At 34.9% G+C, this 26972-nt stretch overlaps 5 protein-coding genes across 16 annotated transcripts in view; 3 read left to right on the top strand and 2 right to left on the bottom strand.

The window, feature by feature from the left end:
• The window catches only part of LOC116771692 (potassium/sodium hyperpolarization-activated cyclic nucleotide-gated channel 2), a 109720-nt gene extending 100467 nt beyond the window's left edge, over positions 1-9253 (top strand). For 7 of the 10 annotated variants that reach the window (XM_032663602.2, XM_061528208.1, XM_061528206.1 and 4 more), the window contains 8 exons: positions 1379-1542; positions 2044-2186; positions 3304-3441; positions 4603-4704; positions 5107-5256; positions 5359-5577; positions 6317-6581; positions 6654-9253. In XM_032663602.2, the coding sequence (XP_032519493.1) occupies positions 1379-1542; positions 2044-2186; positions 3304-3441; positions 4603-4704; positions 5107-5256; positions 5359-5577; positions 6317-6581; positions 6654-7279 (1807 nt within the window). In that variant the 3' untranslated portion in view covers positions 7280-9253. The remainder of the gene's footprint in view (positions 1-1378; positions 1543-2043; positions 2187-3303; positions 3442-4602; positions 4705-5106; positions 5257-5358; positions 5578-6316; positions 6582-6653) is intronic. The other 3 variants (XM_032663604.2, XM_032663607.2, XM_032663606.2) reach the window with 3 other exon arrangements.
• A 945-nt stretch (positions 9254-10198) lies between these two features.
• Positions 10199-17370, top strand: LOC116771661 (uncharacterized). The gene is made up of 9 exons (XM_032663553.2): positions 10199-10969; positions 11044-11279; positions 11535-11662; positions 12294-12389; positions 12612-12725; positions 13186-13351; positions 13662-13880; positions 14931-15141; positions 15897-17370. The coding sequence occupies exons 1-9, from the start codon at positions 10387-10389 to the stop codon at positions 16481-16483; spliced, it is 2340 nt and encodes a 779-aa protein (XP_032519444.2). The 5' UTR covers positions 10199-10386; the 3' UTR covers positions 16484-17370.
• On the bottom strand, positions 17360-20753 carry LOC116771663 (tRNA selenocysteine 1-associated protein 1). Of its 3 annotated transcripts, none has more exons than XM_032663555.2 (7): positions 20636-20752; positions 19466-19553; positions 19263-19394; positions 18910-19138; positions 18533-18747; positions 17993-18134; positions 17360-17605 (listed from the first exon to the last, which is right to left on the bottom strand). In XM_032663555.2, exons 2-7 carry the CDS (start codon positions 19496-19498, stop codon positions 17484-17486), a joined length of 873 nt encoding a protein of 290 aa, XP_032519446.1. In that variant the 5' UTR covers positions 19499-19553; positions 20636-20752; the 3' UTR covers positions 17360-17483. The 3 variants fall into 3 exon arrangements, with proteins under 3 accessions (XP_032519446.1, XP_061384006.1, XP_061384007.1); XM_061528022.1 differs by lacking the exon at positions 20636-20752 and adding an exon at positions 20282-20417; XM_061528023.1 differs by lacking the exon at positions 19466-19553 and having other exon boundaries at positions 20636-20753.
• Positions 20560-22375, top strand: LOC116771662 (lipoma-preferred partner homolog). Its single transcript, XM_032663554.2, has one exon. The coding sequence runs from the start codon at positions 20560-20562 to the stop codon at positions 21973-21975; it is 1416 nt and encodes a 471-aa protein (XP_032519445.1). The 3' UTR covers positions 21976-22375.
• A 1161-nt stretch (positions 22376-23536) lies between these two features.
• On the bottom strand, positions 23537-26632 carry LOC116772161 (uncharacterized). Its single transcript, XM_032664242.2, has 3 exons — positions 26622-26632; positions 26275-26579; positions 23537-24236 (listed from the first exon to the last, which is right to left on the bottom strand). Exons 1-3 carry the CDS (start codon positions 26630-26632, stop codon positions 23671-23673), a joined length of 882 nt encoding a protein of 293 aa, XP_032520133.2. The 3' UTR covers positions 23537-23670.
• Between the last annotated feature and the right edge of the window lie 340 nt (positions 26633-26972).

The raw sequence follows: 26972 nt of genomic DNA, 5'->3' as shown, positions 1-26972 counted from the left end.
CATTGTCAAAATATTCCACGATGCCATTACGAATGAAGCCATAGCATAAAAAAAAATATCAAAATTCGAACCGAGTTAAAGAACTATCTGCTTGTTGAGTTAGAACTAACATAAAATGTTAAAAGACTAAGAGATCATAAAAATAAATATAAAGACTAAATACTGAGGAGTAATTCTTGTAACTATTACTCATGTAAGTGAATGTTGAAAGTATATTTTTTTTCTGAATGTTTTGAAATAGCAAAGTGTAGCATGGACGCTGTATAAATAAATGCAACAAAGGTAGTGCGCTAAATCCGCTGACATGCCGTAAGCTTTATGTGTTTAAGCCTGATTTACGTGTTTCCGTATTATACTTACATCGTATTTTCTAATTACACCGGTTTACTTTGAATAATATTAAGATATAAATGAAATAAATTAAATCTTGTCCACATTCTTTGTATGATATAAAAAAAAATGCAACACAGATAAAAAATTGTTTATTATCTGTCATGTCTCCGTCAAGATTAGAAGATGAAGGTTTATGTAATAAATGACCTTCGATTTATGGATTATAATCAGTTTGAAACTAATTTAAAATTCTTTCAAACTTTAGCCAGTGGTCCACTCCGGACAGGGGAGCTATGTGAGGATATTTTTCCGTCTCGTGCTAAATTGCCATCATTTACTTCGTTTTAAAAACATTGAGTAAACTGCTAGTGGACCAAAGCATTTGACTTAATGTCTATGGACCCGAATTTATGATTTGTTTTATAATAAAATATTCGTTTATTTTTCATTTAACTCTATCTGCGATAGATGTGAGCATCTATGCCTTATATTATGATAATTATCTTTGATTAAATTTAAAAATTATTCCATCAATTTCTAAACGTACACAATGTAATATTTTTTTATGTAGCCCAAGCAAAACATGTAAAAAAATATTATTACATGTCTAGTGAACTGTTTTTTCTTTGTCTTTGTGTAATTTTTTCAATATCGCTACAAAAGTCACATTACTAACAAGACATTAAGAAAACAAAGACGAATAGTGAAAGGAATGAGATAAAATACACAAAATTTCTTCAGAAGCTTTGATACCATATCTCATCTTTCTTAGGAATATGTATATTCAGTTGTTTTTGTATAAAATCTTTACAGAAAATACATGACAAAGGGGTAATTGAAACAATCCTATGGATTTTATTGAAGTTAATTTTTTTTTTTTGTATTTTATTTGAAATTGGAAACATCTGAAATTATACTCGATCATAAACATTCAAACTAGATAGTTGAAAGGTATTGAGCTAGTGAAGATAATATTATATGAGATGAGATGATTCGTGCGGACAATACATTTCAATATATTTTAATTGCCTCAATATGATTTCAGGTTCTACTGGGATTTATGTATGCTTCTGCTGCTGGTGGCGAATCTGATCATCCTACCAGTGGCCATCTCATTCTTCAACGACGACCTCAGCACACGATGGATAGCCTTCAACTGTCTCTCGGACACGATATTTCTCATAGACATCGTTGTTAATTTTAGAACAGGTTAGCTTCGTTAATATTATTAAGATATATAAATTTTTTATATAAAAGTGATAATGTCCACCTCATTACCGACTTTGTTCTGACTTATAGTTCTAACTTGCGTTATTCGTAATGACACCACGAATTTGCAACGTCACACACATGTATACATTCATACACATAAACATACGTAAATGCATACATATACACATACAGGCATTTAGAGGAGTTTTATTTGTTAATCTTTCTAATGATTTAAAATAATAATCTATAGGTTTTTTTAATATATATTTCAAAACGCTGCATACGTAATCCGACGTCACGTACCCTAGCCGTGTCAAAGACACCAGTCCAAAATAATTTGCGAGTGTTATTAAAACGATTCATACTATATTAAATGAAAAAAACTTATAGAATATAAGTTATAAAAAATCCGTACTATAAACATAGTTGTAACTCATAAGGCTATTTAAATGTCCTTCAAACGCTCCATATATTGATAAGTATTTAAATCTTTTTCAGGAATAATGCAGCAAGATAACGCAGAACAAGTGATATTAGACCCAAAGTTAATAGCCAAGCACTATTTGAGGACGTGGTTCTTTCTGGACCTCATTTCTAGTATACCACTAGACTATATATTCCTTATCTTCAACCAGGTAAACGTACGTTGCAATTTGGCCGTGTTGTTATTACTAGTTATAATCTTTCTTTTGTGTTGATTCTGTTTCAGCTTGGGTGTTATTTGTTTTATAGAGCGATTATTATTTTTCATTTTTTTTTAAATAATTTTTTTGTGGTTATATTTCGTTTATCATTGTGTGATTATATCCAACTGCCACGAGAACGTTCAACGCGCCATCGTGTTGGTTTAAATGTTTTATTGAGGTTTCTGTGAAAACTTTCAAAGGTTTGATTGCAGCACAATAGATTGAACTTCTATTACTTTTTATATCAGATTATTTTTTACGTATCTGCACGTCTTCTTTACGCAATCCACATTGTTCCGGCGTATGCCACTCTGCCTTATCTTCTTGGGACTGTGCATTCTTCTTTGCTATTATCTTTGCGCATATTGTTTATATAATACTGAAATATTCTAGGATTATGTTCTCGGAAGCACATACTGTCTGGGTGCACTGTCATAATGTTCCATTGCACTCTTCTCTGCAGATTTTCCAGTCACCAACTGACTCTCTATGCACGATAATCTTCTCTGTCTGTTACAAATAGGACCTCTTTTATTCACCTTATCAATGCATGATTTACTCTCGCATATTTATCAACTTTTCTTGATTGTCTTTTATTTTATATTATTACGTAGCACAATTTCTGGCTATATTTATTTTGATTTTACGCTAAAATATGCAACACGACCAAATTGTATCATATTATTTGAATACTAATTTTAAAATTGAATAACTTGAGACTTGATACAAGTTATTTATAAAACGAGGATTATATTATATTTTCTTAATAATATTACATTTATATTATAAATAAATATTGATATATCATTATCGAATACAGTTTTTAATGCGAATCCAAGCTTTACTAACAATTTGTCTTATTTCGTTCCATTCAAAAATAATTATTAGTTAAATTTTTGACCAAAAATATGTAATGCTTCAGCACTTTTCTTTGGCTGATGTTTGATTCTATTAAGCAAGCATGTCTTGTTCACTTGATAATGTAAAAAGTAGGGATTCTTTTCATTTATAGTGACTGTCTGTAAGCGACGGTGGCGTGGAGCGCTTCCGTTAAGACGTGTTATGTTTACAGGATTTTAGTGAAAGTTTTCAAATTCTCCACGCCGGCCGCGCCTTAAGGATACTGCGGTTAGCAAAACTTTTATCTCTGGTGCGACTGCTGCGACTCTCCAGGCTCGTTCGATATGTATCACAATGGGAGGAAGTATATGTAAGCCAGCATTTGTTCTCGCTAGCATTTCTTTGACCATTTTATTACTTATCCACTAACACTGCTCTAACACATTACGCTCACATAAACTAACACCGATCTAACACCTAACTATTATACTATTGGAAGTTTCGAATTGTTTATATAATGTTGTGATGTTATTGGCTGAAGAATATTTTTTGTAAATAATATAAAATGTTGTCTAAATTCTAATATAATAAATCTGTTCTAAAATGATCTATCTAGTGAGTAGCCATCCTGTTTAAATATTGGAATTTGTTGTAATCCTGTACTGTACCATGTCCCGCCCCACTGTGTGGCCCACTTCCCTCTCTGCACTTCTCTACTGCTTCTCTGCAAGCTTCTTCTGCCTGAGCACGCTCTCACTCGACTTTCTCAATATCTGTAACTTCCGCGTGCGCCGCGCCGCGTTCGCCGCGTCCGCCGACCCAAACCGTTCCACCCTCACCATAAGTGATATTTGATTTGCCAACTCGTTCTTATTATTTTGCTGCTTCACGAAGCTTTTAGAAGATGTGCTGACGCCGATGAACGATATGAGTATCATGTCGAGAACTCGAATTTTTAAAATCTAGTGTGTGCCTTCCTAGTCGAAGAATATTTCTTCGATTAAATCCTAGTTGCATCGGTGAATCAAATATTATAATCATCACTAGAGTACCCCGATCTCGTGAAATGTAGTCGAAATAAAAGAATATAACAATGCACCAATATTTACCACCTTATTAGCCACCTAGTAGGTGAACCCTTTCACAATAGTAGTATGCGGAGAGTCAGTGAGAAGTGGAGTACGGGGAGGGTGGTGGCGACGTCGCAGTGACGGTGTTGTGTGCAGATGAGCCCCGCTCCGCAGCCGAGCGACGAGCCGGGTGACACGGAGGGCGGCGGCTCGCGCGACCTCGCCTCGCAGGTGCCGCATGCGTCACGCCGCGACCCTAGTTAGCGTAGGGGCCTAGCCCGACTCCTTCTCGGTGTTAGTGCATCCTGTGTGCCCGCACGCGCCCTGCCCCGATCCGACCTGCCCGCTCCGCCCCGCCCCGCACACCCCGCGTCGTCTTCTGAACGCCGTCCCCATCCGCGCTCTCGCCGGGCGCGCCTGGCTCTCTTCCTACTATCTCGTGTTTCTCGCTTGTTTTCTAGATCTTGCAGAATCTTCAAAAAAAGCGCACGGAACGCAGGGGACGTCTCAGCTCGGACGTTGCAAAAAAGAAGGGTGACACCAAAAGCAATCTGATCTTTAAGGTAACCAGGGTCGGCATGAGCCGGCGCGCATGTGCTCGTTCGCCCGCTTAGCATGCTGCCGGCGCTGTCTGGCGTCCTTACACGCTGCTCGCTTCGCTTTCTGTTTGGTTCGCGTTTCTTCCGACCCTCGTCCCCGGGGCCGCGCGGAGGCGCCGGGCGGCGGGCAGGCCGGGCGCCGCGGCGGCTCTAAGTCGCGCGGCCTGTCCGCAGGCCCGCCTCGTGATCGCATGCTCGCTCGACGACTCACGCGTTCATATTTTGTTCCTCACTTTTATATGAAATCATCGGTAGATATCATCGCGATGCTTGATCTCGAGCGTCCTTGTCGCGCAGTCCGCACGGCTTCGTTTAGAGGCGACATCTGATAGTGAGGAAGTTTTAATGACATTGTTTTTTCCTCAGTTCCTTAATATGGCATCGGTCTTCATGCGGATATTCAATTTGATCTGCATGATGCTGCTGATCGGTCACTGGTCGGGATGCCTTCAGTTTCTTGTTCCTATGCTGCAAGGATTTCCACCAAATTCCTGGGTTGCAATCAATGAGTTACAAGTTAGTAGTAGTAACATTCCATGCTATTATTGTCGAATATATAAGAAGAATTTCAAATGTGCACGACATCAAAGCAATCACAAAAACCTGTTAAACTTCCAGGAGGCTTTCTGGTTGGAGCAATACTCTTGGGCGTTATTCAAGGCTATGTCTCACATGCTTTGCATCGGGTATGGTCGTTTTCCACCTCAGTCTCTCACTGACATGTGGCTGACCATGTTGTCCATGATCTCCGGGGCCACGTGCTACGCCCTCTTCCTCGGTCACGCCACCAATCTCATCCAGAGTCTTGACTCCTCCCGAAGGCAATATCGTGAAAAGGTAAGAAGGTTATTCGCCAATTCTTAAAACAAACGTCTGTCATACACGTATACAATATTTGATACCAAAGTATCCTTTACAAATTACAATCACGTCTAGGACGAACTGTACTCAACCTAACGAGCTGTTATGAACACTCCAATACTGGCCTGTTAATGTCTTATTTCGAACCATTATTATTTAAGTATCGCTACATATTTCCATTGTTTTATCGCTCAGCTTGTCTTACAACAACTAATCCTAAGTCATTGTTACCTGTTTCAGAAATTGGATGTGAGTACAAACTGAATGTTCGTTTCGTGGATATATTATGTTGATGTTATGTGATTTTCACGATATTATTTCGTTGCACTTCTTCCAATCGGTCTTTGTGTTAACCGGTAACGCTTATACCTCGTGTTCACATTATTCATACTAACGGGTGTTCATGACAGTTTCTATTCAGTGGTTAGAAGTCTCATTAGAGTTCTACTAATTTATCGGAAGTTTTTGTACATTAGATACTATTTAAATTGTTAACATCAATGGGAATATTGACATAATATAATTAATATGCGTTTGTTTTCTTCATTGAATTGTCAAAGGTGATTATGTAGATACAATTGGCACGTTTGGAGTTTATACGCAATAGGTGTTCTTAATATAAAAATATTTTAATATGCACTTTGTTAACATTGAGATTTCCGACGGTTGGAATTGGTTGAAATATCTCTTTGTAATAATAAAACCACGTTTATAGGTTAAACAAGTTGAAGAATATATGGCGTACAGAAAGCTACCCCGTGAGATGCGACAGCGCATCACTGAATACTTTGAACATCGCTACCAGGGGAAATTCTTCGACGAGGAATTGATTTTGGGCGAACTAAGCGAGAAACTGCGGGAAGACGTCATCAATTACAACTGCCGGTCGCTGGTCGCCTCTGTTCCATTCTTTGCTAATGCCGATTCGAATTTTGTTTCGGATGTTGTCACTAAATTGCGATATGAAGTCTTCCAGCCAGGTATATTATTATTATTTAAACGTTAATTGTTATTGGGTACAGAAAAATAATACAAACGTGTACATGTTCCAGGTGACATCATCATTAAAGAAGGTACCATCGGAAATAAAATGTACTTTATTCAAGAGGGTATCGTGGACATTGTTATGGCCAATGGAGAAGTGGCGACCAGTTTATCGGACGGGTCCTACTTTGGTGAAATTTGCCTCCTGACCAATGCCCGGCGAGTTGCTTCCGTCCGCGCCGAAACCTACTGTAATCTGTTCTCATTGTCCGTCGACCACTTCAACGCCGTGCTCGACCAGTACCCTCTGATGCGACGCACGATGGAGAGCGTCGCCGCCGAGCGATTGAATAAGATCGGGAAGAACCCTAACCTGGTGGCGCACCGGGAAGACGACACCACCTCGGAGGGGAACACCATCAACGCGGTGGTGAACGCGCTGGCCGCGGAGGCTGAACACGTCAGCCTCTCGGACGACAGCGTGGCGCGGCTGTCGGAGCGCTCGCTAGGGTTGGCGTTGCAGCCTCTGCAAGCTGCGTCGTGCCGCATGGCCGGCGTGGCGCTGCCCGGACTGGGCGTGGCGGCCCTACCGCGCCCCAAGTCCGAGCACGACTTCAGCTCGGCGCAGACGCAGGTGCCGCCGCTGTCTTCAGCCGCCGCCTTCCACAAGTCGGACGCCGGCATCGCCCCCTGACGCCGCACGCTGTGCTAGACCGATAGCAATACTAGGCTTAGTGCGAGCGCGCGCGTCGCTCGCTAGTTGTAGCGTAGAGACGACTATAATAGCTGCGACTTCGCCGGGCGCGCGCCCACCGCGCCCGTTGAATCTCATTTTGTGATCTTATACTTAATTCTCCTGTGTTATAATTTAGGTTAAATTTTATATCATCGACGCCGTAAGGAACGAATACGCTACGTATTCGGAATGTATAGTTATACCTGTTATATATTGAAGAATGATACTATTGAGTCTTTGAATAGTGAACCTTGCCATTAAAGAGAAAGTAATTATATAGACTAGACTGAAATGTAAAATATCACTATTTTATGCTCTGTTGGCGTACGAAATAGAACTATGTTGTTGAAGGATGCGAAGTACCCGCTGGAGTAGGTACGTGATGACGTTGACGATCGATGACGTTCCCAATAGTGACTAAAACAAAGATATTATATATTGAATTGTTAATAATTATAAAATAATTAAATACAATTTTGAAGCGTAGAAAAGTTTAGATATTTGCGGGACTGCGCGTTACTCCTCGGACGCGTAAGTTATATGCGAATGGTATGCACGTGCCATACAGCGTCTCAAAGCGAATTAGTAGAATTGAAGAAGTACGGAAGGGTTTGATGGAGGAGTTGGGGGGCGGTGAAGAGGGGTTGAGGGGAGGGGGAAATGCGCCGAGGAAGGCCGAAGCGCGCAGGTCGCGTTCACCGCACACGCGACGCACAAATAACAGACAAACCTCACGTTTCCATAGCACACGGACGCTTTTTATTTATACATGTAGTCAAGCTACCGACGTCGAATATTTATCCGGTTAACTAGATAGTGGTGGATCATTAGCGCTTCGAATCATTTCTTTATGTAAATATTGTAATATTGAGGATTCGCCTTTTAGAGTTTGTTTAATAGAAGTGATAGGGGGCGCTCGATCGAGCGGTCCAGTCAATTATTATAAAGATAAAGTGAGCTAGAACAGCGACGTTCGGACTCGCGATGCACGATAACACTTCGTACCTTGTTTTAATTGTAGGTGAAAATAATTTATTGTCGATATTGATCATATTTTAGTAGGAGTAAGTAGGCGGGGGCGACAAAAATAATACGGACGAATTACGTTTTGTGATAGAGCAGCTGTGGGCTGCGAGGCCTTGCCGCCGGCTCGGCGAATGCGATACTCGACGCATTACGACGCTATAGTTGTAGTCATGCATGAACAACGCTTAATATTTCTTATTCAGTCTTGTGTTATACTATTTTTATTATACTGCAGTTGTGATAGTGATTTTGCAATGCAACAGCTTTTCGAAGTTAATAAATTTCTTAGCAATAAATAGTTGATCGCAACGAGTAACATATCCTACAGTTAGAGTAGAGTAGTCGTTGAGCCGACCGCCGCCGGCGTCTCATCCAGGCACGTTTCATCGTTGACTAATTCTTATAGTGTCATGACAATTTGTAAAATAATTTTGCAAAATGTTGACTTTTAGCCAAAATATAGGTAATGAATGACGAACCAATATGCAGTAGCTTACTTGTAGATGGATGCAGCATAGTTTTCTGTTTGGCGATTAACACCAATAGACACTTTGTACTCGTAAGATATTTATACAATTGACCTTAACAGAGTGACATCTGTCAATTTATCTACAAAGAAAAATATATAATTGCGTTTTATTCCCCAGAGGCATTTATTTATTGTTGTTTTATCTAAGATTTCCGCTTTTGTAAATTATATAAATTTTATAGAAGAGATCTATTTTTATTGTGAAGTTGAACTGCTGAGTATAAGCAAATAACCTATATTAAATCAAGAGTTTTTTTTATTGGAACTGTTAATTAATATATAGTTATATTATACTGATTTCTGGTATCTATTTTCACCAAAAGTGCTCATCGCTGTCAAAAAATTAGAGGAAATGCATTAAAGAATGATGAAAAACATATATTGTTTTTGTTATCCTGGATTGTTTTACATATTCGTAAAAAATATATAAATATATTTCATAAAGTTGGTACCTCTTCGCTATATCCCTACCGACAATAATTTCTGAACTCATACTTCACACCATCCAATTAAGCTATGTTTTTTTTTTATCGTTATGACGAACTACATCCGTTCTAAACAATTATTTATTGTATAACATTTTGAAGTTTGCTCCAATAACGTAGTTCATCAATACTTTTAAATTCTACCACACACATCACCACTTTTAAATTCCAATACCAGACAATAATACCATTTATAAAAAAAATTGTTGTACAAGAAATAATACACACATTTGTATTTTTATGGATGTAAAGAAAATAATTAAATAACTTTAGAATGAAATCGTTATGAAATAGAACATTTCTTCTGAGAAAACTTCCTCCATTTATAATATAAGAAGACTAACAGCTAAAAGAACCTCAGAACTGTTTATTTGGATTAGTTTATAGTGTATTATTGTTTTTCGACACATGCAAACTGTGCAGTAAAAAGACCTTTACAGTTTTTTACAGAAGCTCGAAATAATTATATCAATCTAAAGTCACGAAAACAATTCCTCTGCTTTCTTCAATTGCTTTTGATATTAATTTATATCCTGAAAATTATAGTTAAAAAATTAAAAAAAAGTATTGATTGCTGATATTTCGTTTTGTTATTAATGGCCGAAATGGTATATTAAAAAAATTATTAACAATATTGTAAACTCAGTTGTATAATTATATAACCAGTAATATTTATGAATAAACAAATAATTTTGTTGTTGTTGTCATAGGTAAGTCTATTTTTCAAAGAGTTTACTTTTTTTAATTTTGGATAAAGCTATCTTCCTTTACATATTTTAAGACCCGGCAACCCTATTCCTACCGGGGCAATTTTTGACAGACGACAGTTGCCAACTTATCGTGTGACGACTTTTCAACTTTAGTGAGTACTGTCTTCAGTATCGTGTGCGTGTTATACTTTCTTTTCAAAAAGTATTGTGATAAAATGTATTCATTTAAAATTTTTATCCTTTAGAAGATTTTTAGAGCAATATCCTGAACATTATTTTAATTTCCTTGCGGCCTAAGAGATATTTAAAGTTAAAATGTCTACACGGAGAGCAAGAATTAAAGCTGTTAATTTTTTGCCACTGCGACGAAAAAATACTGAAACATCTGAGAATAAAAATAAAGCCTCTGATTCAAAAGACAATGCTGAAAAAAATTCCAAAGATTCTCAAACTCCTCTGCCATCAGCTTCCGCAAATCAAGAAGAAAATACGAGTGTAATAAAAAATACACCGGACAACCAAAACTCAAGTACGAACACGCCGTCAAAAGAACAGAGCTTCAATAAATCGCCGGCCACCAACAGTACCACACCTGGCGAAACTCCTCATAACGCAAACAATTCAACGTCATTCAAAGATAAAGCACAATCAATTAATTCAATAAAAGATACCAACATTTTTGTATCCCCTTTGAGACGAAATAGTCCAAAAAAGACATTCGCATCTCCAATAGTCCCTTCCCCTAAAGTCATAAGAAATGTGGAACAAAAATTAACCACAACACTCATCGGCAGGAAGACTCCTGTAGCACAAAAAATCAATGAAAGTAATGAACTCCAAATATCAGGAAGTGTAATTAATATCACTCACAATATTACCAATGACAGCCGAAGGAATGGTAAGACACATTTCATTATAATTTTAATACTTCATGTATTAGCTCTAATTTTTCAAATTTATAATCAATTTAAGAACAAGCCGGACCTGGCACACCGACCATAGCAAATGATGAAGCCATGGATGGCATAATTCCCTTGCAATCAGCATCAACTGCACCTAAGCCAATAGAGTTGTTGAAGAGTGAAATTATATCGGAAAATGCTGAGGTTCTTTTTGATCCAATCGTCCCTCTCCCCTCACCGAGTAAGGTGAGACCTAAATTGCGTCCAGCTCCAAGATTGGGGCCTCATCGACGGAACAGTGTACAGGTAAGTCCTAATAAGTGTTCCAACATCTGTAACATATAAAATTTTTGAATATACTGTCTATGTATTTGTTCTATATCCTGAATTTTGTAATATCAAAAGTTTGTTCTCAATGACTTCATAAATGTTCGGTAAACGAAATTTTTTTTTTATTGATCTAGAAAACAATACAATTATTCTAATATACTTGAAAATTAATACCAGATTTTACGTTTTATGATATGAGTTTGTTTGATATGGCAAAATGTACTTCTCTAGGGTAGTGCAAGTGAATCCGAGGATGAAAGTAGAAGGAGTCTTCTATCTGGAGGCAATACACCAGCTCATCAAAGACAAAGGCATGACTCTCAAATGTCTCATAACACACTTGTGTCCTTACCCAACAGGTACACTATAATATATTACAAATAATATTCTAAACAGAAATATTTTTATTGTATAAGAAATTTTCTATCATTTACCAAATAATTAAAACTTAAATGATTACATTTTTATGTGATTTAAGTTACTTTTGTCCTCCATTTTGTATGTAGTTTCTAATAATCATATTCGTCATTGGATAAATCAGTTTTTTAGTCTTTAATGATGTTAAGATGACAATTTGAGTAGATTTTTATTTTCTATGCTATGGCTTCATTCACACGGGAATAATTGTGGAACATTTCACCAATGACAATTTTTATTTGTTGGACAAAATATAATATAATTATTACAAAAATATTTAAATGAAACTAATATTTTTCGGATAAACTACGCGTGATTTATTTTTGTTAAAAACTACATAATCCCGAAGTTTCGGTTACTTTTCAACGACCGTGGTCACGATTAACATAAATAAAGCACGCGTATTATATCGAAACAATATTAGTTTCATTTAAATGAATAAAACTCGCTAAAGTCTTACATCTCATTATTAAAAAAATATTTGATTAATAGAGATAATTTTTTATCAATGAAGATCATGCATGTTGTGATGTATAAATTCCTAATATTTTTGATATATCTTGGATGTTTCAGGGATGTCAGTCGCGTGAGAAATGATTCTGTGTGCTCAGGTGTTAGTGTCATTACGAAACCACAGCCGACGTCTCCAGTTAAAGAAAAACATACAAAGTAACAATCACTTTTAATTGTATTAACATTACTAGAGTCTTAATTATTTTCTATTCTTATGTTGTCTATTACACATTCGGTTTAAGAGCAATTAATACAGTTTAAAATTTAATATTATATATTTTACATATATATAATTCTCAGATAAATATTTCAATTGTTTGATATAAATAAATTCTTTGATGACATAGTACCTATAAGACATTATGTTCTGTATTTAAGGAGATCTCGTAATGAACGTCGTTTGAACGCCATGAGACGTCGAGAAAACGTTAAACGTGACTCCCTGACGATGTACGACCTCATCTTCTACAATCCAACCTCGAACCCTATAGTGTAAGTATCCACAGTAACATTAAGCATATTTTTACTAATATATCCCCTGACTTCATTCGCACTGGAATCGTGGAATATTTTGCCAATATCAACATTTCTATTTGTTAGACGAATTATAATCTTCAAAAAATTGCATAAAACATTGATCTGTCATTCTGACATGCACAGGTTATGTAAAAACATTCATTTATTTTTAATCTGTTCTGTAATTTTATTTTAAATGAATATGTTCTTTACATTCCACATTCAAAATACTGATAAACTATATAAGTTAGGAATCACTTACTGCATTTAAATTTTAATAAGTCGTTTTTTATAACAATAAATATATTATAAACCAGTTGATAAAAATATATCAACTTAAATGTTACAGCATTAAGATAATGAGTGTGTTTGATGTAATTTTATATGACTAAAGTTACGTTAAATTGACTAAAATGATATAAATTCACAAAATTAGTCCGGACGACGACGAAATAAATGCTAAGGAAGCGAACGAGAAGGAGATTCTGGAGAGTAACAAAAAGGAAGAGACCAAAACGGATAACCCGAAGGAGAACGCCGCGCCCGTGCCGCAGATAAAACTTGGACCTAACGGGACAATAATGATCGACGAGGAAAGCTTGGTGAGTGCTGTAGTTAATATAAAATATAACAAATTTTAAGCAAGTTACATTCAATGAAGCATTTTCGTATCGATAAAAGCATATGATTCTTATTAAATTTATCACACGAAACTAAGTTTTTTTTTTTTTTTTCAAATAATTCTGACAGTCCAAAGAAATGAATAAGTTATAGAGCATTATATTTTCTACCATTGATTCCAATTCATGGCACAAATATGATAATATAATATAGAAAAAATTTTATTCATAGAAAAATTATTATATCTTAAATATGTGATGTTAATATTGAAATATAATTAAATATTTTCAGGTCATAAAACAGACGGAGTCCGACCGTAAAGTGTCTTCAGTGGTGCACGAGGGCTCCTGGTCAAAGAGCAGCGGGTATAAGGCGAAACATCTCCGCTCTAGAGACTGGAGCTCCGCTGAGACTGTCAGGTTCTATAGAGCCTTGGCTGTTATTGGAACAGATTTCTCGTTGATGGCACCTCTATTCCCTGATAGGACGAGACGAGAACTTAAATTTAAGGTGAGTGCTATGTCCAATAGAATTATATTTTGAAGGTGATAGAGCCTAGCTGTGGTCAACTTACTACAGTTCGAACATGGGCTGGCTCGACCGGGGCAGTACCACCCTCTCACAGAAGATCAGCGTGAAGTAGCCTATAGTGGCTTTCGTTTCGTTCGATGAGTGAGAGAGCCGGTTGCCCTTTTCCCTTTCCTGCCATTCCCACACCTCCCTTTTCCTCAAAAAATCAAGATTGGCGACGGTCACTACTGCCCATCAAGTAGGCAGTCTGCTCGTTTGCCACCTTTCAATTTAAATCATATATATATACATATATATATATATATATATATATATATATATATATATTTAAATTCGTAACATATATATTGTGGTGAGTGGCGAAACTGAATGACACAACTTAATATTAAAAATTGACCTACGGACGGTGTACCTACATTACAGTTGATATCATATTATTAATTTATTATTTAAAAATACAAAGCAAATTTTACTAATATGTTACAATCAGAGTGTACTCGGTCCACTAGTTTAGTCAGTCTATATTATTATAGACTGAGTAAACCAACTTATTGAACTGCTGAAAATTCAGTCAGAAAATTCACGACAAAAAACAGAAACCGAACTTCTCGCTCACTATTAGAGGTATGTAATTTTAGGGAGAGAAAATATTGAGACTTAAAAATAATCTTAAATGACTGTGATGCAACTTGTAAGACAAATACACCTTCTCCACATTAAATGTCAATTTTTTTTTTGCCAACAAATGCCGTGGGTTGTAATTAGTGTAAAAAAATCTTATAAATTATAGCAAGGATACGGAAAAATAAAAATATGACCGTATAAAACCGTTTCCTGCTGTGACATGTAAACCGAAATAATGTTGAGATGTAATTTTATCTAAAATGTACAAATTTATAAATCTGATTTTGGTAATATCACCTAATGTCAAAATAAAAAACTCGAAACTAGTTTAGTGATCAAAATTATGTGTTTGATGCATTTTAAATAGATTATACTGTCATGCATTTATAATGTATATTATTTCAGTTCAAGAAAGAAGAAAGGATGAACGGCGCCCAAGTTGATAAGGCGCTGCGTTCGACCATCGAATGGGATGTGCTTAGACTCAAAGAAGAGTTCAAAGAAGAAAGAGCCCTGGCCGCTAAACAAGCGGAGAGAGAAAGACAGTCACTGATAGAAGAGAAGAAGTTGGAGAGAGAAAGACTGAAGGCTGCCAGAGAAACACGTGTTAGATCTAGTGAGTTAAAAGCTTGTAGATAACTAGCCGTTACCCGTCTGCCTCGTAGAGAATATAGAAATATAATATTTTCATTATTATTACCCGCCTCCCATCTCCGGTGGGTGGGATGTCGTGACATTCCTTCATAACTTTTACGTCACTCACAGAAAACTCATAAAAAATTAGGACTCTGTAGGAGCTGTAACTTATAGTTCGATCATCGGGGACGAGTTAATATAAAATTCGCTCGTAGATCATTTTTACATCCTAATAATGCCTAAAAATAAGAATCCTAGCAAATTTACATATAGGAACTATACTTTAAAAATGATTATTTTTCATTGTTGATGTCTCCGCTAGACCCCTAGGGGGAGAAATTTAAAAATCCTTTCTGAACTGAACTCTCCTCGGCGACAGGAATGTTGCAACCAAATTTCAAGTCTTAGTCCTTATGGTTCAAGAGATATCATGAAGAGTCAATAGATAATTTATATATATATATATATATAGAAAATAATTTTATTTAAACCAGAACTGTTGAAGGTTCAAGGTTCAAGTTGAACTTATTCTCTTACTTCTACTTATTTTGTTCGATGTAATAAAAATAATTCTAAGCAATTTCTTTTCTGAAAATAGTAATTGCATCAAATATATAATGAATGGCCGGAACAGCAAATGTAATTCCTGTAATCTAAACCGTCTTGCCACAAGCATATGATGTGTTTTAATTCATGATTCAACATATTTATTTGTATGATCATTTCTTATTGCAGGCCGAGGTTCAAAAGCTCTGTCATCAAACATGTTGCCGGGTCTGAATAAAGTTCACAACGAAGTGTTCACAGCAGACGGTATTATAGAACGAGCTAATCGGAGACCACATAAAAACAAACATGGAACAATCCAGGCATCAGACAAAAATAAAGATAATCAATCAGATGTAAGCCAGAACACACAAAATCAAGACGTAGCTGTACTAACAAAATTACCACCAATGCAAACTAAAACGCCCGAAGCCGTCAATACTTTGCCACCTATTCCACCGAACATTGAAACCGGCTCTTTGGTAGTTTTAACGGTCGATGACCCCTCTTCACCCGCCAAAAAAATGCTACAGACATACATCGCTCGTGGCCCGGGTCAGTTGACGCCAGTCGCATTACCCACAACCTTCTTAAACTCCGTGGTAGGGTATATGAAGAAAAACAAAGGTCAAGGGTCACCACAAATCATGTCGCCGGGCAGCGCTGCAAGCTACGACAGCAGATCGAGCGGAACTCCCGGAGTCCCAAACATTTCAGTGTTGCCAAGTCCAGCAAAAAGACAAAGACACAGCTCATTCACCATAACGCAGCTTTGATTTCTATTCCATTATGTTGCCAGCATAAAAAATATTTTTTTCAATTCACCATTTCATTTTATCTATGGGTGGTAACTTGACAAGGAGGTCTCCTTGCGGATTACAGCTGTGATAAATTTGTAAAACCTAGTTCTTATGCCAATATCAACTTTACCTTATTTATTGTTTTATTTTGTACATTATATTAAGTTAAGGTTTTATGCTGTTCGATGACAGTAACAGCTTCGTTTGTACGGCATGGAATTGATATTAAAATAAAATACTTTGACGAATTAACTTTATAGTGATTAAGTGTATGTTCTCTATATTTATTGGACAAGTTAAGATGTCTGGTAGAAAGTTTCAAAATGCTTAAAATATAGTACCATTTCATGAGGCTGAAATATATGTAATACTATGCTATGTGCTAGATATACCCACCTGTCACACTTACAAATAAATGTATGACAAAAATATGTTTTTCACATACAAAACACGCTGATTTGAGGATAGTAGGGGTATTAAATTAAAATATTCTCCTAACATTAATGTTACTAACATATACAGTAATTATCAAAATCTTATGCTATTTAGGCATATTTTACATAGCTTCATTTATAAAAAAAAAACTATGTCAATGATTATTTTTATACAAAGAAAATTTTATTATTCTTCAAACAGATCTGCTCGAATTTGCCACATAGAGTCATTAACTTTTTTTTTTACATTAAGAATTGTACACAAAAATTCTCAATATAATGCTACACGTTGTAGGCCATAATTTCGTATAGGCATTTTTATAGCAATTGTTTAATGATTGTACTTCAATTATATTAGTAATTCTATTATGTGATATAATAATAATGTGTCTGTTATAAGTGTTAAGAATTATACGCATTTTTACAAAATTCGTTTACCTTTATTCTGCAATTTATTTGCTTATCCATATTCCTTACATCTAGGGTTCAGTATATAGGGGAAGTCGCAAAATATCATACATTTATTTATAATAACTAAATTTCTAAGAGGCTTCTATGATTTCATGAGGGAACCATTGTGATGCTTCTAGGGAATCCCATAAAGATAAATCTGTATCGAGAAACTCCTGGTTCATCTGATCAACATCCAGTACTTTCTTGTGATCTGTAAGTTATTCAGAAAAAATATCTCAGATATAATATTCAAATATTTAATTGTTATAACATTTAAGCATAAATTTATCCAATAACAGATCCATCGTCCGCTCCACTTGCCAGTTATATGTAATATGATTACATCAATAATAATAGATCGAATAAAAAATTAAGGTACTCGAAATCCACTCATAACATGCCAGTTGAAGTAATATGAAAAGTTATATATAAAATTGTAAAATAGACTATAATTTTACTCCCATAGATAATATATATTACCAAAATCAAATTGTATTACGACATGTGGTGTGCTAACTTATAACATTTAAATAATTCTCTGTAATACAACTATACTCAATGAAAAAACATTTGATATATTTTTATACAATAAACCCACCTATCAAAGCCAGTTCATCGACCTGGGCTTTAACAGCTGGAGCCGCTTCCTGTACCACAGCGCTGGCATCCTGTCCATAATATCCCGACCAAGCGGAATAGTTCTGCCAGTACGCTGATGGATCGTAATAATGACTGTAGTCCTGAAATCATTAAAAAATCAAAATTAAGTACAAATTTGTTTTCAAATACCAAGATGGAAATCAATCGTTTAAGAGAGATAATACAACAGAAATATCTAAAAGACGTTGATCACAGACGGGCTGACATTTGGCCCGAAAATAATTTGGGAAGATCAAAATAGTAAAGGTAAGTAAATTATATGAATTAAATTACATGTACACAAAATCAATTTTAATATGAATTCGTATAAATGAAATGTACATCTCATTTTTAATGTACTGTAATGAATTCTCTTGTGAAACAAAATTAAAATGTGCGTAATGTTCCTTGCTATTATTTCTACAAATAATCAAAAACAATACGTACATATATCTTACTAAACATAGTTTAAAATATATATATATATTTAAATACTCACTGTGCTACTGCTATATGTTGCCGTTGCTGTTGCTGGAGTAGGGCTCTGAGTTGTGACAGCACCTTTAGGTTTAGGTACAGCGGTACAAATTTTTAGTGGCTTTGAACCTAATCCCGTGTAGCCGTTCATAGCATAGAGTGCATTTCTTTGTTCATCTTCATTACCAAAACGCACAAATCCATAACCTTTTGTATAACCGGAACTATCAAGTATAACTGGAATGTGTTGAATTATTTAATTAGACATAAAACCTTCAAACTTTTCATATTGCTACCAAATATGTCTTTGAATTTATTAAAACATTGTAATAAAAAGGATTTGAAGTATAGCTTGTATAAATTAACAAGGAGAATATTTAAATTATATGTAATATATACCCTTAGCTGTTTTTATAGAAGAGTATTTGGCGGCAAACACCCTATACAATGAGTAATCATCAACATCTGCACTAAGGTCTCCGACCCACACAGAAAATTCTCTTTCCTGTTGCATATTAGCTCTTGCCTCTCTTGATGCTGTGTTGAGTCTGAATCTTACCACAGGAAATGTGCCAGGTATAGGTTTACCATTTAATTTGTGCATTGTATCTATAGCCTCTTCATCAGTCTAAAACAATGTATAATAAGAAACTATATATATATATTTTACATTATTTATATAGTACATATTTCATATTTTATTTTTGTCTTGCTTTTATGTAATCACACATAGTATGTGATCTTATAAATACCTGAAAATGTACAAAAGCATATCCCGCCGGTTCTCCGGTAAATTTGTTTCTCATAACTTTAACAGCCAACGGCCGCTGCCCCATTCGGTGAAAAGCTGCTAATATAAAACTTTCCGTCATGTTCGGCTCCAGCTGTAATAAAGTACTTTGAGAATAAATAAAGCAAAAAAATTAATTCTTAATTTTTATTTCCTAAAACTTACACTGCCCATCCATAATTGACACTGCATAGCCATAATTGTTAAACAATTTAAAACTTAATGTATTAATTTATCAATAATTTGAAATTTCCTGTAAGAAAGGATTGAAATGAATATCAACAAACTATTGCTTATTAAGTTCTTGAATTATGGTCTTCAATTATGTCAAAATGACACCGCCAATTTTTTTTTTTGTAAATGTGTTTATGTTTATGGCTTTGGATACGAGCGTCAAATTAGCAATCTATCGCTTTGCCAAATTTATTAAAAACTGGTGTCTAAGAATATACGACATATTCTTAGACACCAGTTTTAAATAAATTTGAGGAACCGTAATTGTTGTTTTCAATAACTTTTTAAAGATATCTTTGATATTTTATATTTAAGTCTTGTGTTAAGAATATATGTGATCATGTATAACAGATAAAAATATAAAATGGTATTTTCTTAAGACTTTTGGATTTCTTACGATAACTTCGAATCTTGTCACGAAAGGCGTAAATGATAATATACATTGAAATATATACTGTTTAAATAATTGGTTAAAAATATTTCACATTATAACTCTGCGCTTTAAAATACAATATAAGACTAGTTTAAAGAATTTGGGATGTAACAGAATTTATGTTTAATCATAAACCTTAAATCAATAAACTATTGTCGTATATGTACAGAGAGATTATTGCATCACTGATTGATACAGATTAATTTGACGGGGATGAAATGATAGTGACAGATTTTAAAAATTTCATTATGACGTTATCTATGGTCAACAGTGAGTAATAAGGTATTAACGAGATATGTCATTATAATACATACCTATAAAATACATGTTATAAGACTCGAAAGTTGAAACAACGTTGAGACTTGAACCTGGATACAGTTGTCGTTATACTTACTTGTCTCACCAGATAAGTATTTCATAGTTTTCTCATAAAAAATTAAAGAAATTGCCTTGTTTTTTGTAACTTTAGTTGTAGTGAATACTAAATTAAAGTGGGCTTAAAAATCTGTTGAAAATCTTCCTATATAACTATTGTTCTGTGTTGAAATAAGAAAGGTTAGTCACGAATTAACACAAAGAGGTCATTATCAAAATGTCACGATTAGATAACGTGGATGCACTTGAAAAACAGCTAGCTGAGTTGCAAATGGTGAAAAATATAAGTTCACCAGGAAAAGTGAAGAAGATACCACCAGCTGTGCCACCTAAGAAGAAAGCGCAACCCCAAGTTCCCCACAGTGCAGCTATCACTGCTATAAAAGAACCTTCATATTCGTCTAAGATTGCACCACTACAGAACAATGTTGTGCCACCTCCACCACCAACTTATGGCAATGTTCCAAGATTTATGAATAATGTTCATTCATCACATAAAGATTATGCCAATGTGAAACAACTAGCTTTGCCTAGTCATCCAGTTAAACAAACTCTACCGCTGCCACCTAAATCTATCAATCCTCTAAATTATACCAACTTGCCAACATATCAAGGCTGCCCACCACCCCCTCCTCCACCCCCCTTTTACATGGCGCAGTCAAAAGCTCTAGATTCAAACCATAATAATGAGGAATACCTACCTCCACCATCACCTGTCAGTTCAAACTACAGCGAATTAATGCAAGCAACTGCTAACATAAATTATAATCAGGACCGACAATCATATCCAGCGATATATCAGAATGACTACCCCGAGTACGGAGTGTCACAAGCTTCAACTTATGAATCACTTTATGAACCCATTAATCCACATCCAACAAGTACGAGACAAACCAATAACAATAGAGAATTTAAAGGCAACATTCAGCCAAATAAAGGAAAATCTCCATTGGCTAAGGAGGAAGAAGTTGATGCACTGACAAACCTATTGGTTCAATCTATAACTGATAGTCAGGATTTGGATGTCTTTGGCACATGTGTCAAGTGTAATCAAAAGGTGATTGGGGAGAGTTCGGGTTGCACTGCAATGGGTAACATGTATCATATCCAATGTTTCAGCTGCCACAGATGCAATGTCAATTTAAGAGGTAAACCATTTTATGCCGTCGAAGGAAATCCTTATTGCGAGACAGATTACTATGAAACTCTTGAGAAATGTTCAGTTTGCGAGAATCCAATTCTAGACAGAATTTTGAGAGCAACTGGCAAACCTTACCACCCGTCTTGCTTTACCTGTGTTGTATGCGGTAAGAGCCTTGAAGGTATACCATTTACAGTGGATGCAATGAATCAAATACATTGTATTGAGGATTTTCACAAAAAATTTGCTCCTCGCTGTTGTGTTTGCGAGTTGCCGATAATGCCTGAAGAGGATAAAGAGGAAACGGTAAGAGTTGTTGCTGCAGATCGTAGTTTCCATGTCCTGTGTTACAAATGTGAGGATTGTGGCCTGTTACTCTCAGCTCAAGCCGAAGGTCGTAAGTGCTATCCACTCGATGGGCACATCTTGTGTAGAGCTTGTAACGCTCATCGCATTCGCCTTTTGACCAACGTTATGACTACTGATCTTTAATTGATCATAATCCTATACATTTCTAAAACATTAATAAAATATTTAAATCAAGTTGAATGTATTGCCATATCAAATATCCAAGACAAATTGCCCGTTTTATAAATATAAGAAAAAATATTTACTATGTTATATATTATTATAAATGGAACATAGTTTTGCTAAAAATATTGTTGGAATTATAGCATTAAGAAGACTGATGTATTTTTTGCATTTAAAAAAATTATTTAATGATATATAAATATATTGGAATTGTGATATTTTTTTTATTCTATATTTGGAAAGGGGCATATTATTGTATGCAAGATAATACTGGCATAGAATGCTATTTAACCTTATAAGTGCATTTAGTATTTATACAATATATTAATAAAGCAGCTGTAATAAATATTTTATAAAATCATTTTGTTTTATTATTTTTTAATGATATTCGTTCCATAGAGAATAGGCTGCCAACCATAAATAAGACTCAAGATGGCATCCCCTTTTTTCACGGTTAATGCAAAACTATTTCTCTTTAAAAGGATATTTATTCTTGTTGATGTTCTTGCATTATTTTGCTACTTTTCTTTGTATTTTTCTTGGATAGGTAAAAAATTTGTAACAGTTTCAGAACTGAACAGAAACTTTAAAGTTTTGAAAGAACGTTTTAACAAATCTGAGAAAAAAACTTGGAACGACACAGGAAATGCAAACTTGATATGAAATACATATTGGTATTGAATTAATACTATAAATTTTTATTTAAATAAAAAGCTTAAAGATTTTTTTTATATAAAGCCTTAAACTCAGGATTCGATGTTTTTTGTGTATGATGTTAATTTTGGGAATTAAACTTAATTTCATAAAATAATTAAGACATATACATTAAAAACTGCTTGAGGGAATTCAATTTATCATATCTTTTACGGATTTTTATATGAACATATTATTCTAAAATCTACAGCAGACCTTATTTCACTACCAAAATTTGGTTTATCAACTTTGACGAAAATTATAGTAATTTGAATATATTAAAAATATTTAAAAACTCTCCACGTAGCACTAGTTGAATGTATAGCAACTGTTACAATAAATACTATGATTCCTGACATTACCTACAAATATAATTTTGTAATTACGAAATATAAGAAAATGACTTGATAGACACGTCTCTATTAAATCATTTTCTTCGTGCTATACAAATATTGAAACTAAAAGATGATAGAGTTTAGGGCAATATTTCCTTATAAAATACTTCTTTACTTGACAATTGAAAGCATATGTCGACGGAGGCTTCCAATCAGATAGAAATCCATATCAACGGAATTGGGAAGAACGAAGTCGATGATTGAACGAATGAAGATTTGACAGACGTAATGATAGTAGAAAATAGAGAGTAGAGTAGAGAGTAGAGGAGATAGAGATGGCAGAAATCATTACCTACCTATGAAGATTTATGAATGAAAAACCTTAAAACTGTCCATTGTCACCCTCGCTGTACAATGTAGGTATCTGTTATAAGTTATGACATACTATATTAATTTGTTGTTACTATTTTTGATAACAAATAAAACTAATTACAGGTAGTTAAACAAAAGTCTTTATTACTTAGAATATGGACTAATGCATTAATATACTAATAATTCCTTTGGCGTTAATATAAAGTACAAAGTCTTAACCGCACCGTTTACAATCTTATAATTATATCTATGATACTCAAGGCGTGTCTTCAGCCAGCTCCTTCTTCACTTTACCTATTGTTGGTTCGTAAAAATTTGATTCGTTCGTCTGATCGCTGAGCAACTGTAATTCTATATTTGAAAATAACTTCGCCAATTCCAACTTAACGATCGCCTGTTCTCGGGCGGGAAATTTCTTAAAAGTGTCAGCATAGCTTAGAAATAAATTATCAACGACGTCTAGTTCTTTTCTCTTTTTGGTTTTTGACGTCTGCACGTCATCGTCGTCTCGCCTGTGATCGGACGACTGTCGTTTGTTGCTGCGGGTTGAAACTTGATTCATTGGCGCCTGCGATGGAAATGTCGACGGCAGGGGTGAGGGAGTATCCTGTGATTGGTCGGAATCTGGTGCGGGCTGTGCAGCGTCCAAATAAGCTTTTGAATACGACGGCCGAGCTACATTGTAATTATCCAGAAACGACAGTTGTGGTGCCCAAGTATAAGTAACGTTTGTTCTATTAGATGCTGTTGTCGTTTTAAGTTGTTTTTTATATTTCGTATAACCATCCCTTATCGTCTTCCATTTACTTCTGACTGCTTCACCTGGTTTACAAACGATTATATTATGATAACTTAACAATTTATAGCCATTAATATATGTAGGTATTTTTAATCTTATCTGCTATCGTAGGATGGCTAGGCTTAAATTATGGACTAGTCTTAGTAGAAAAATATATCTGTACGTATAAATAAAATTGGAGTGTCTGTTTGTAATATTGAAATAACCGTTTTTTACTCCACATACACCAAAATGACATTTTACAAATTTAGTATGTCTTTCCGTCTGTTTGTTCCGGCTAATCTCTGAAATGACTAAACCGATTTTGACAGGACTTTTATTGACAGATTGCTGATGTTATAAGAAGTTACTAAGCAACTTTTTATCTCGATCCCGAAATTTAGCACTATCACTTGCGAGTGGGTGCCGAGGCGCATGCGGCGCTTAAAAGGGTCTTCATTGTCTTTGTTTTTTTACGCAAACGTATAGATTATATATTTATTTGAACTTTTAGCAAATGAATATTATAATGAAACGAATTTACTAAAAATTAATATATGTATAGTTCTGTATATAGTGTATATATGGAGCATCTCTGGTGTTTCATTCGTATAGCTTCGCACATCTAACGTAGATTAATGAAAAGGAAACGGGAAAAGCTTCGATTGTAATGAGACGATGTTTATCTGTGGCAATGTACTTACACAGTTAACTTAAAACTGATTAATGAGATCTATGAGTCTAGGCTTTCGTCAGTATTCATTGAAATAAAACTGACATACCGACAGACATTCTCATTTCGCTTAACCGTGACCACGTTTGCTGCACAGTTACAAAAACGTCGGGAGTACTTTGTTAAAGATAATTATAAAATTTGTAGCAAATCGGGTAAATATTGGTTTTATTTAACAGTTAAGTCAACAGTAGCTGCCTTTGTCAGTAGCCGATTTCACTCTTTTGAATAGATGGCGCCACTGGTTCGTAAAAACAAGAAAAAAATTAATGGTTATTTTGACTTCAGATGGGAATGTTAGTTAGATATACATACGTTAGAACTCATAAAAGCTAGTTGTTATAGATTTCCGTAGATAGAAGCGATGTACATGTAGAGAATGCTAAAATTCCTACTTAGAATTAATATTCCTTATTATAATTTTTCTCATCGTTATACAAGAAGTTACCTGATTAAAATTCCATCAAGTAGAATAGTAATGGAAATTTATCGGGAATGCTTGTCGCTGCAAAGTGTCCGAAACGTCGGAAGTATGTTGTTTAATGTAATGAAAAAACCGCGTAGTGCATCCGAAAATTATTTTTATTTACTCAACATATGTCTAAAAAGGAATAACATAACATAGGAATGCATAGAAAGAATCTGTTCCTGTGAAAATATTTTTTTATTATTACGTCTTACCAGCAATCCCTTTAATGAGACATCTACATCGAGACTGCACAAAAAACTCTATCCTACCATTTTTATTTGTCCAATTATTTTTATCTATAATGCACAGATTCACAAGAGATTATTGGCTCTAAATCTTATGCCGTTCACTAAATCATGTTAAATATTTATAAAGATGTCGCGAAGCTTAAATTTAAAAAAAAATTATACCACTATCGGCTGAAGATAACTCTTTAAAATTCTTTTATCATAAAAAATCTAAGATTTTTAATAGACATAATCTAAATATTACATTAGGTATTCAAAAATCTCAATATAATATGTTCGCTCGAATACTGTTAACCTATACAGCTTCATTACAAGTACATTTTACAATACAACTATAGCTATCTCTGTTATGACTGTGCGAGTGAAAAGGAAAGCATAAATATTCGCCGTCCGGCCGCGCCACGCTGTAGTTGACGGATCCTATGCACCGTAAGTATTGGTCATATCGAAATTTTAATGTCAAATTACCGACTTACTTTATAAATTTATGTATTTTTATTATTAAACGGGATAGTACGTCCCATGTTATCGTGTAGACGATAAAGTATAAAACAGAAATCATTTCAATTGCCACTATCAATCTGTCATTCAAACGCCGATAATGTTGAATAATAAATAATAGAATGTCTTACCACTTTGATTTAATTCCCTTCCTATAGATTCCCAAACCGTAGATTTAAGACTAGCATTTTTATATTGATGATGGCTCAGATCGTACAAAAAGACGTAGCCTCTGACAGTTTCAATTAATTTCGCTACTGTTTCATTGTCCATAACTGTACTATAAAAAACGCTAGCGTCCCGTCGGGCGCGACGCGCTCCAGTCTCGTTCTGTTGGTGACTGCGATGATTGTTCATAAAAGGGGAAACGACGCGCCCCGCTACCGCCGCCGCCGCCGCCCCGCTGGGCGTGATAGTCGACGCGGTCGGCGCAGCTCTGAGCCGTCAATTTATTATACAAATATTTTAAATGCGTCACCTTTTCGCCATTCCCACGTTAACTAATTTACCGTCTCATATAAGGTACTTTCGTTTATTAGGATAATAATGTTCTTTAATATTCAATATTCACACATTGTTCTTGATTGTAAACGAAACTACATGATGGGTTTATTTTTATTTTTAATACAGTACATATATTCTTTTGACAGAGGATATTTACTGAGGAATGAGAAGAAAATATTGTAAAATTATATTAATACAAGGTACCACCCCCGGCATCGCACTGGCTTTTTACAAAAAAATATAAAATAGCCCATTTAATTTTGAGAATTTTTCGAAACTTATATTATGATAAATTTAAATGATTAAAAAAGTCATTTCTAGATAC

This window comes from Danaus plexippus (genome assembly GCF_018135715.1).
Source record: "Danaus plexippus chromosome 16 unlocalized genomic scaffold, MEX_DaPlex mxdp_23, whole genome shotgun sequence".
Lineage (NCBI taxonomy): Eukaryota > Metazoa > Arthropoda > Insecta > Lepidoptera > Nymphalidae > Danaus > Danaus plexippus.
This window is presented reverse-complemented; position numbering and strand designations above follow the sequence as displayed.

Bases quoted from the DNA above. Each gene is read 5' to 3' on its own strand.
- LOC116772161 (XM_032664242.2), bottom strand. The intron at 24,237-26,274 runs GTAAGACATTCT...TTTGTAAACCAG, and splicing joins AAGGGAATTAAATCAAAGTG to GTGAAGCAGTCAGAAGTAAA.
- LOC116771661 (XM_032663553.2), top strand. From the start codon at position 10,387: ATGTCTACACGGAGAGCAAGAATTAAAGCTGTTAATTTTTTGCCACTG. The intron at 12,390-12,611 runs GTAACAATCACT...TCTGTATTTAAG, and splicing joins GTTAAAGAAAAACATACAAA to GAGATCTCGTAATGAACGTC. The intron at 13,881-14,930 runs GTGAGTGCTATG...ATATTATTTCAG, and splicing joins GACGAGAACTTAAATTTAAG to TTCAAGAAAGAAGAAAGGAT.
- LOC116771663 (XM_032663555.2), bottom strand. From the start codon at position 19,498: ATGGCTATGCAGTGTCAATTATGGATGGGCAGT. The intron at 19,395-19,465 runs GTAAGTTTTAGG...ACTTTATTACAG, and splicing joins GTCAATTATGGATGGGCAGT to CTGGAGCCGAACATGACGGA. The intron at 18,748-18,909 runs GTATATATTACA...AACACATTCCAG, and splicing joins TTCTATAAAAACAGCTAAGG to TTATACTTGATAGTTCCGGT.
- LOC116771662 (XM_032663554.2), top strand. From the start codon at position 20,560: ATGTCACGATTAGATAACGTGGATGCACTTGAAAAACAGCTAGCTGAG.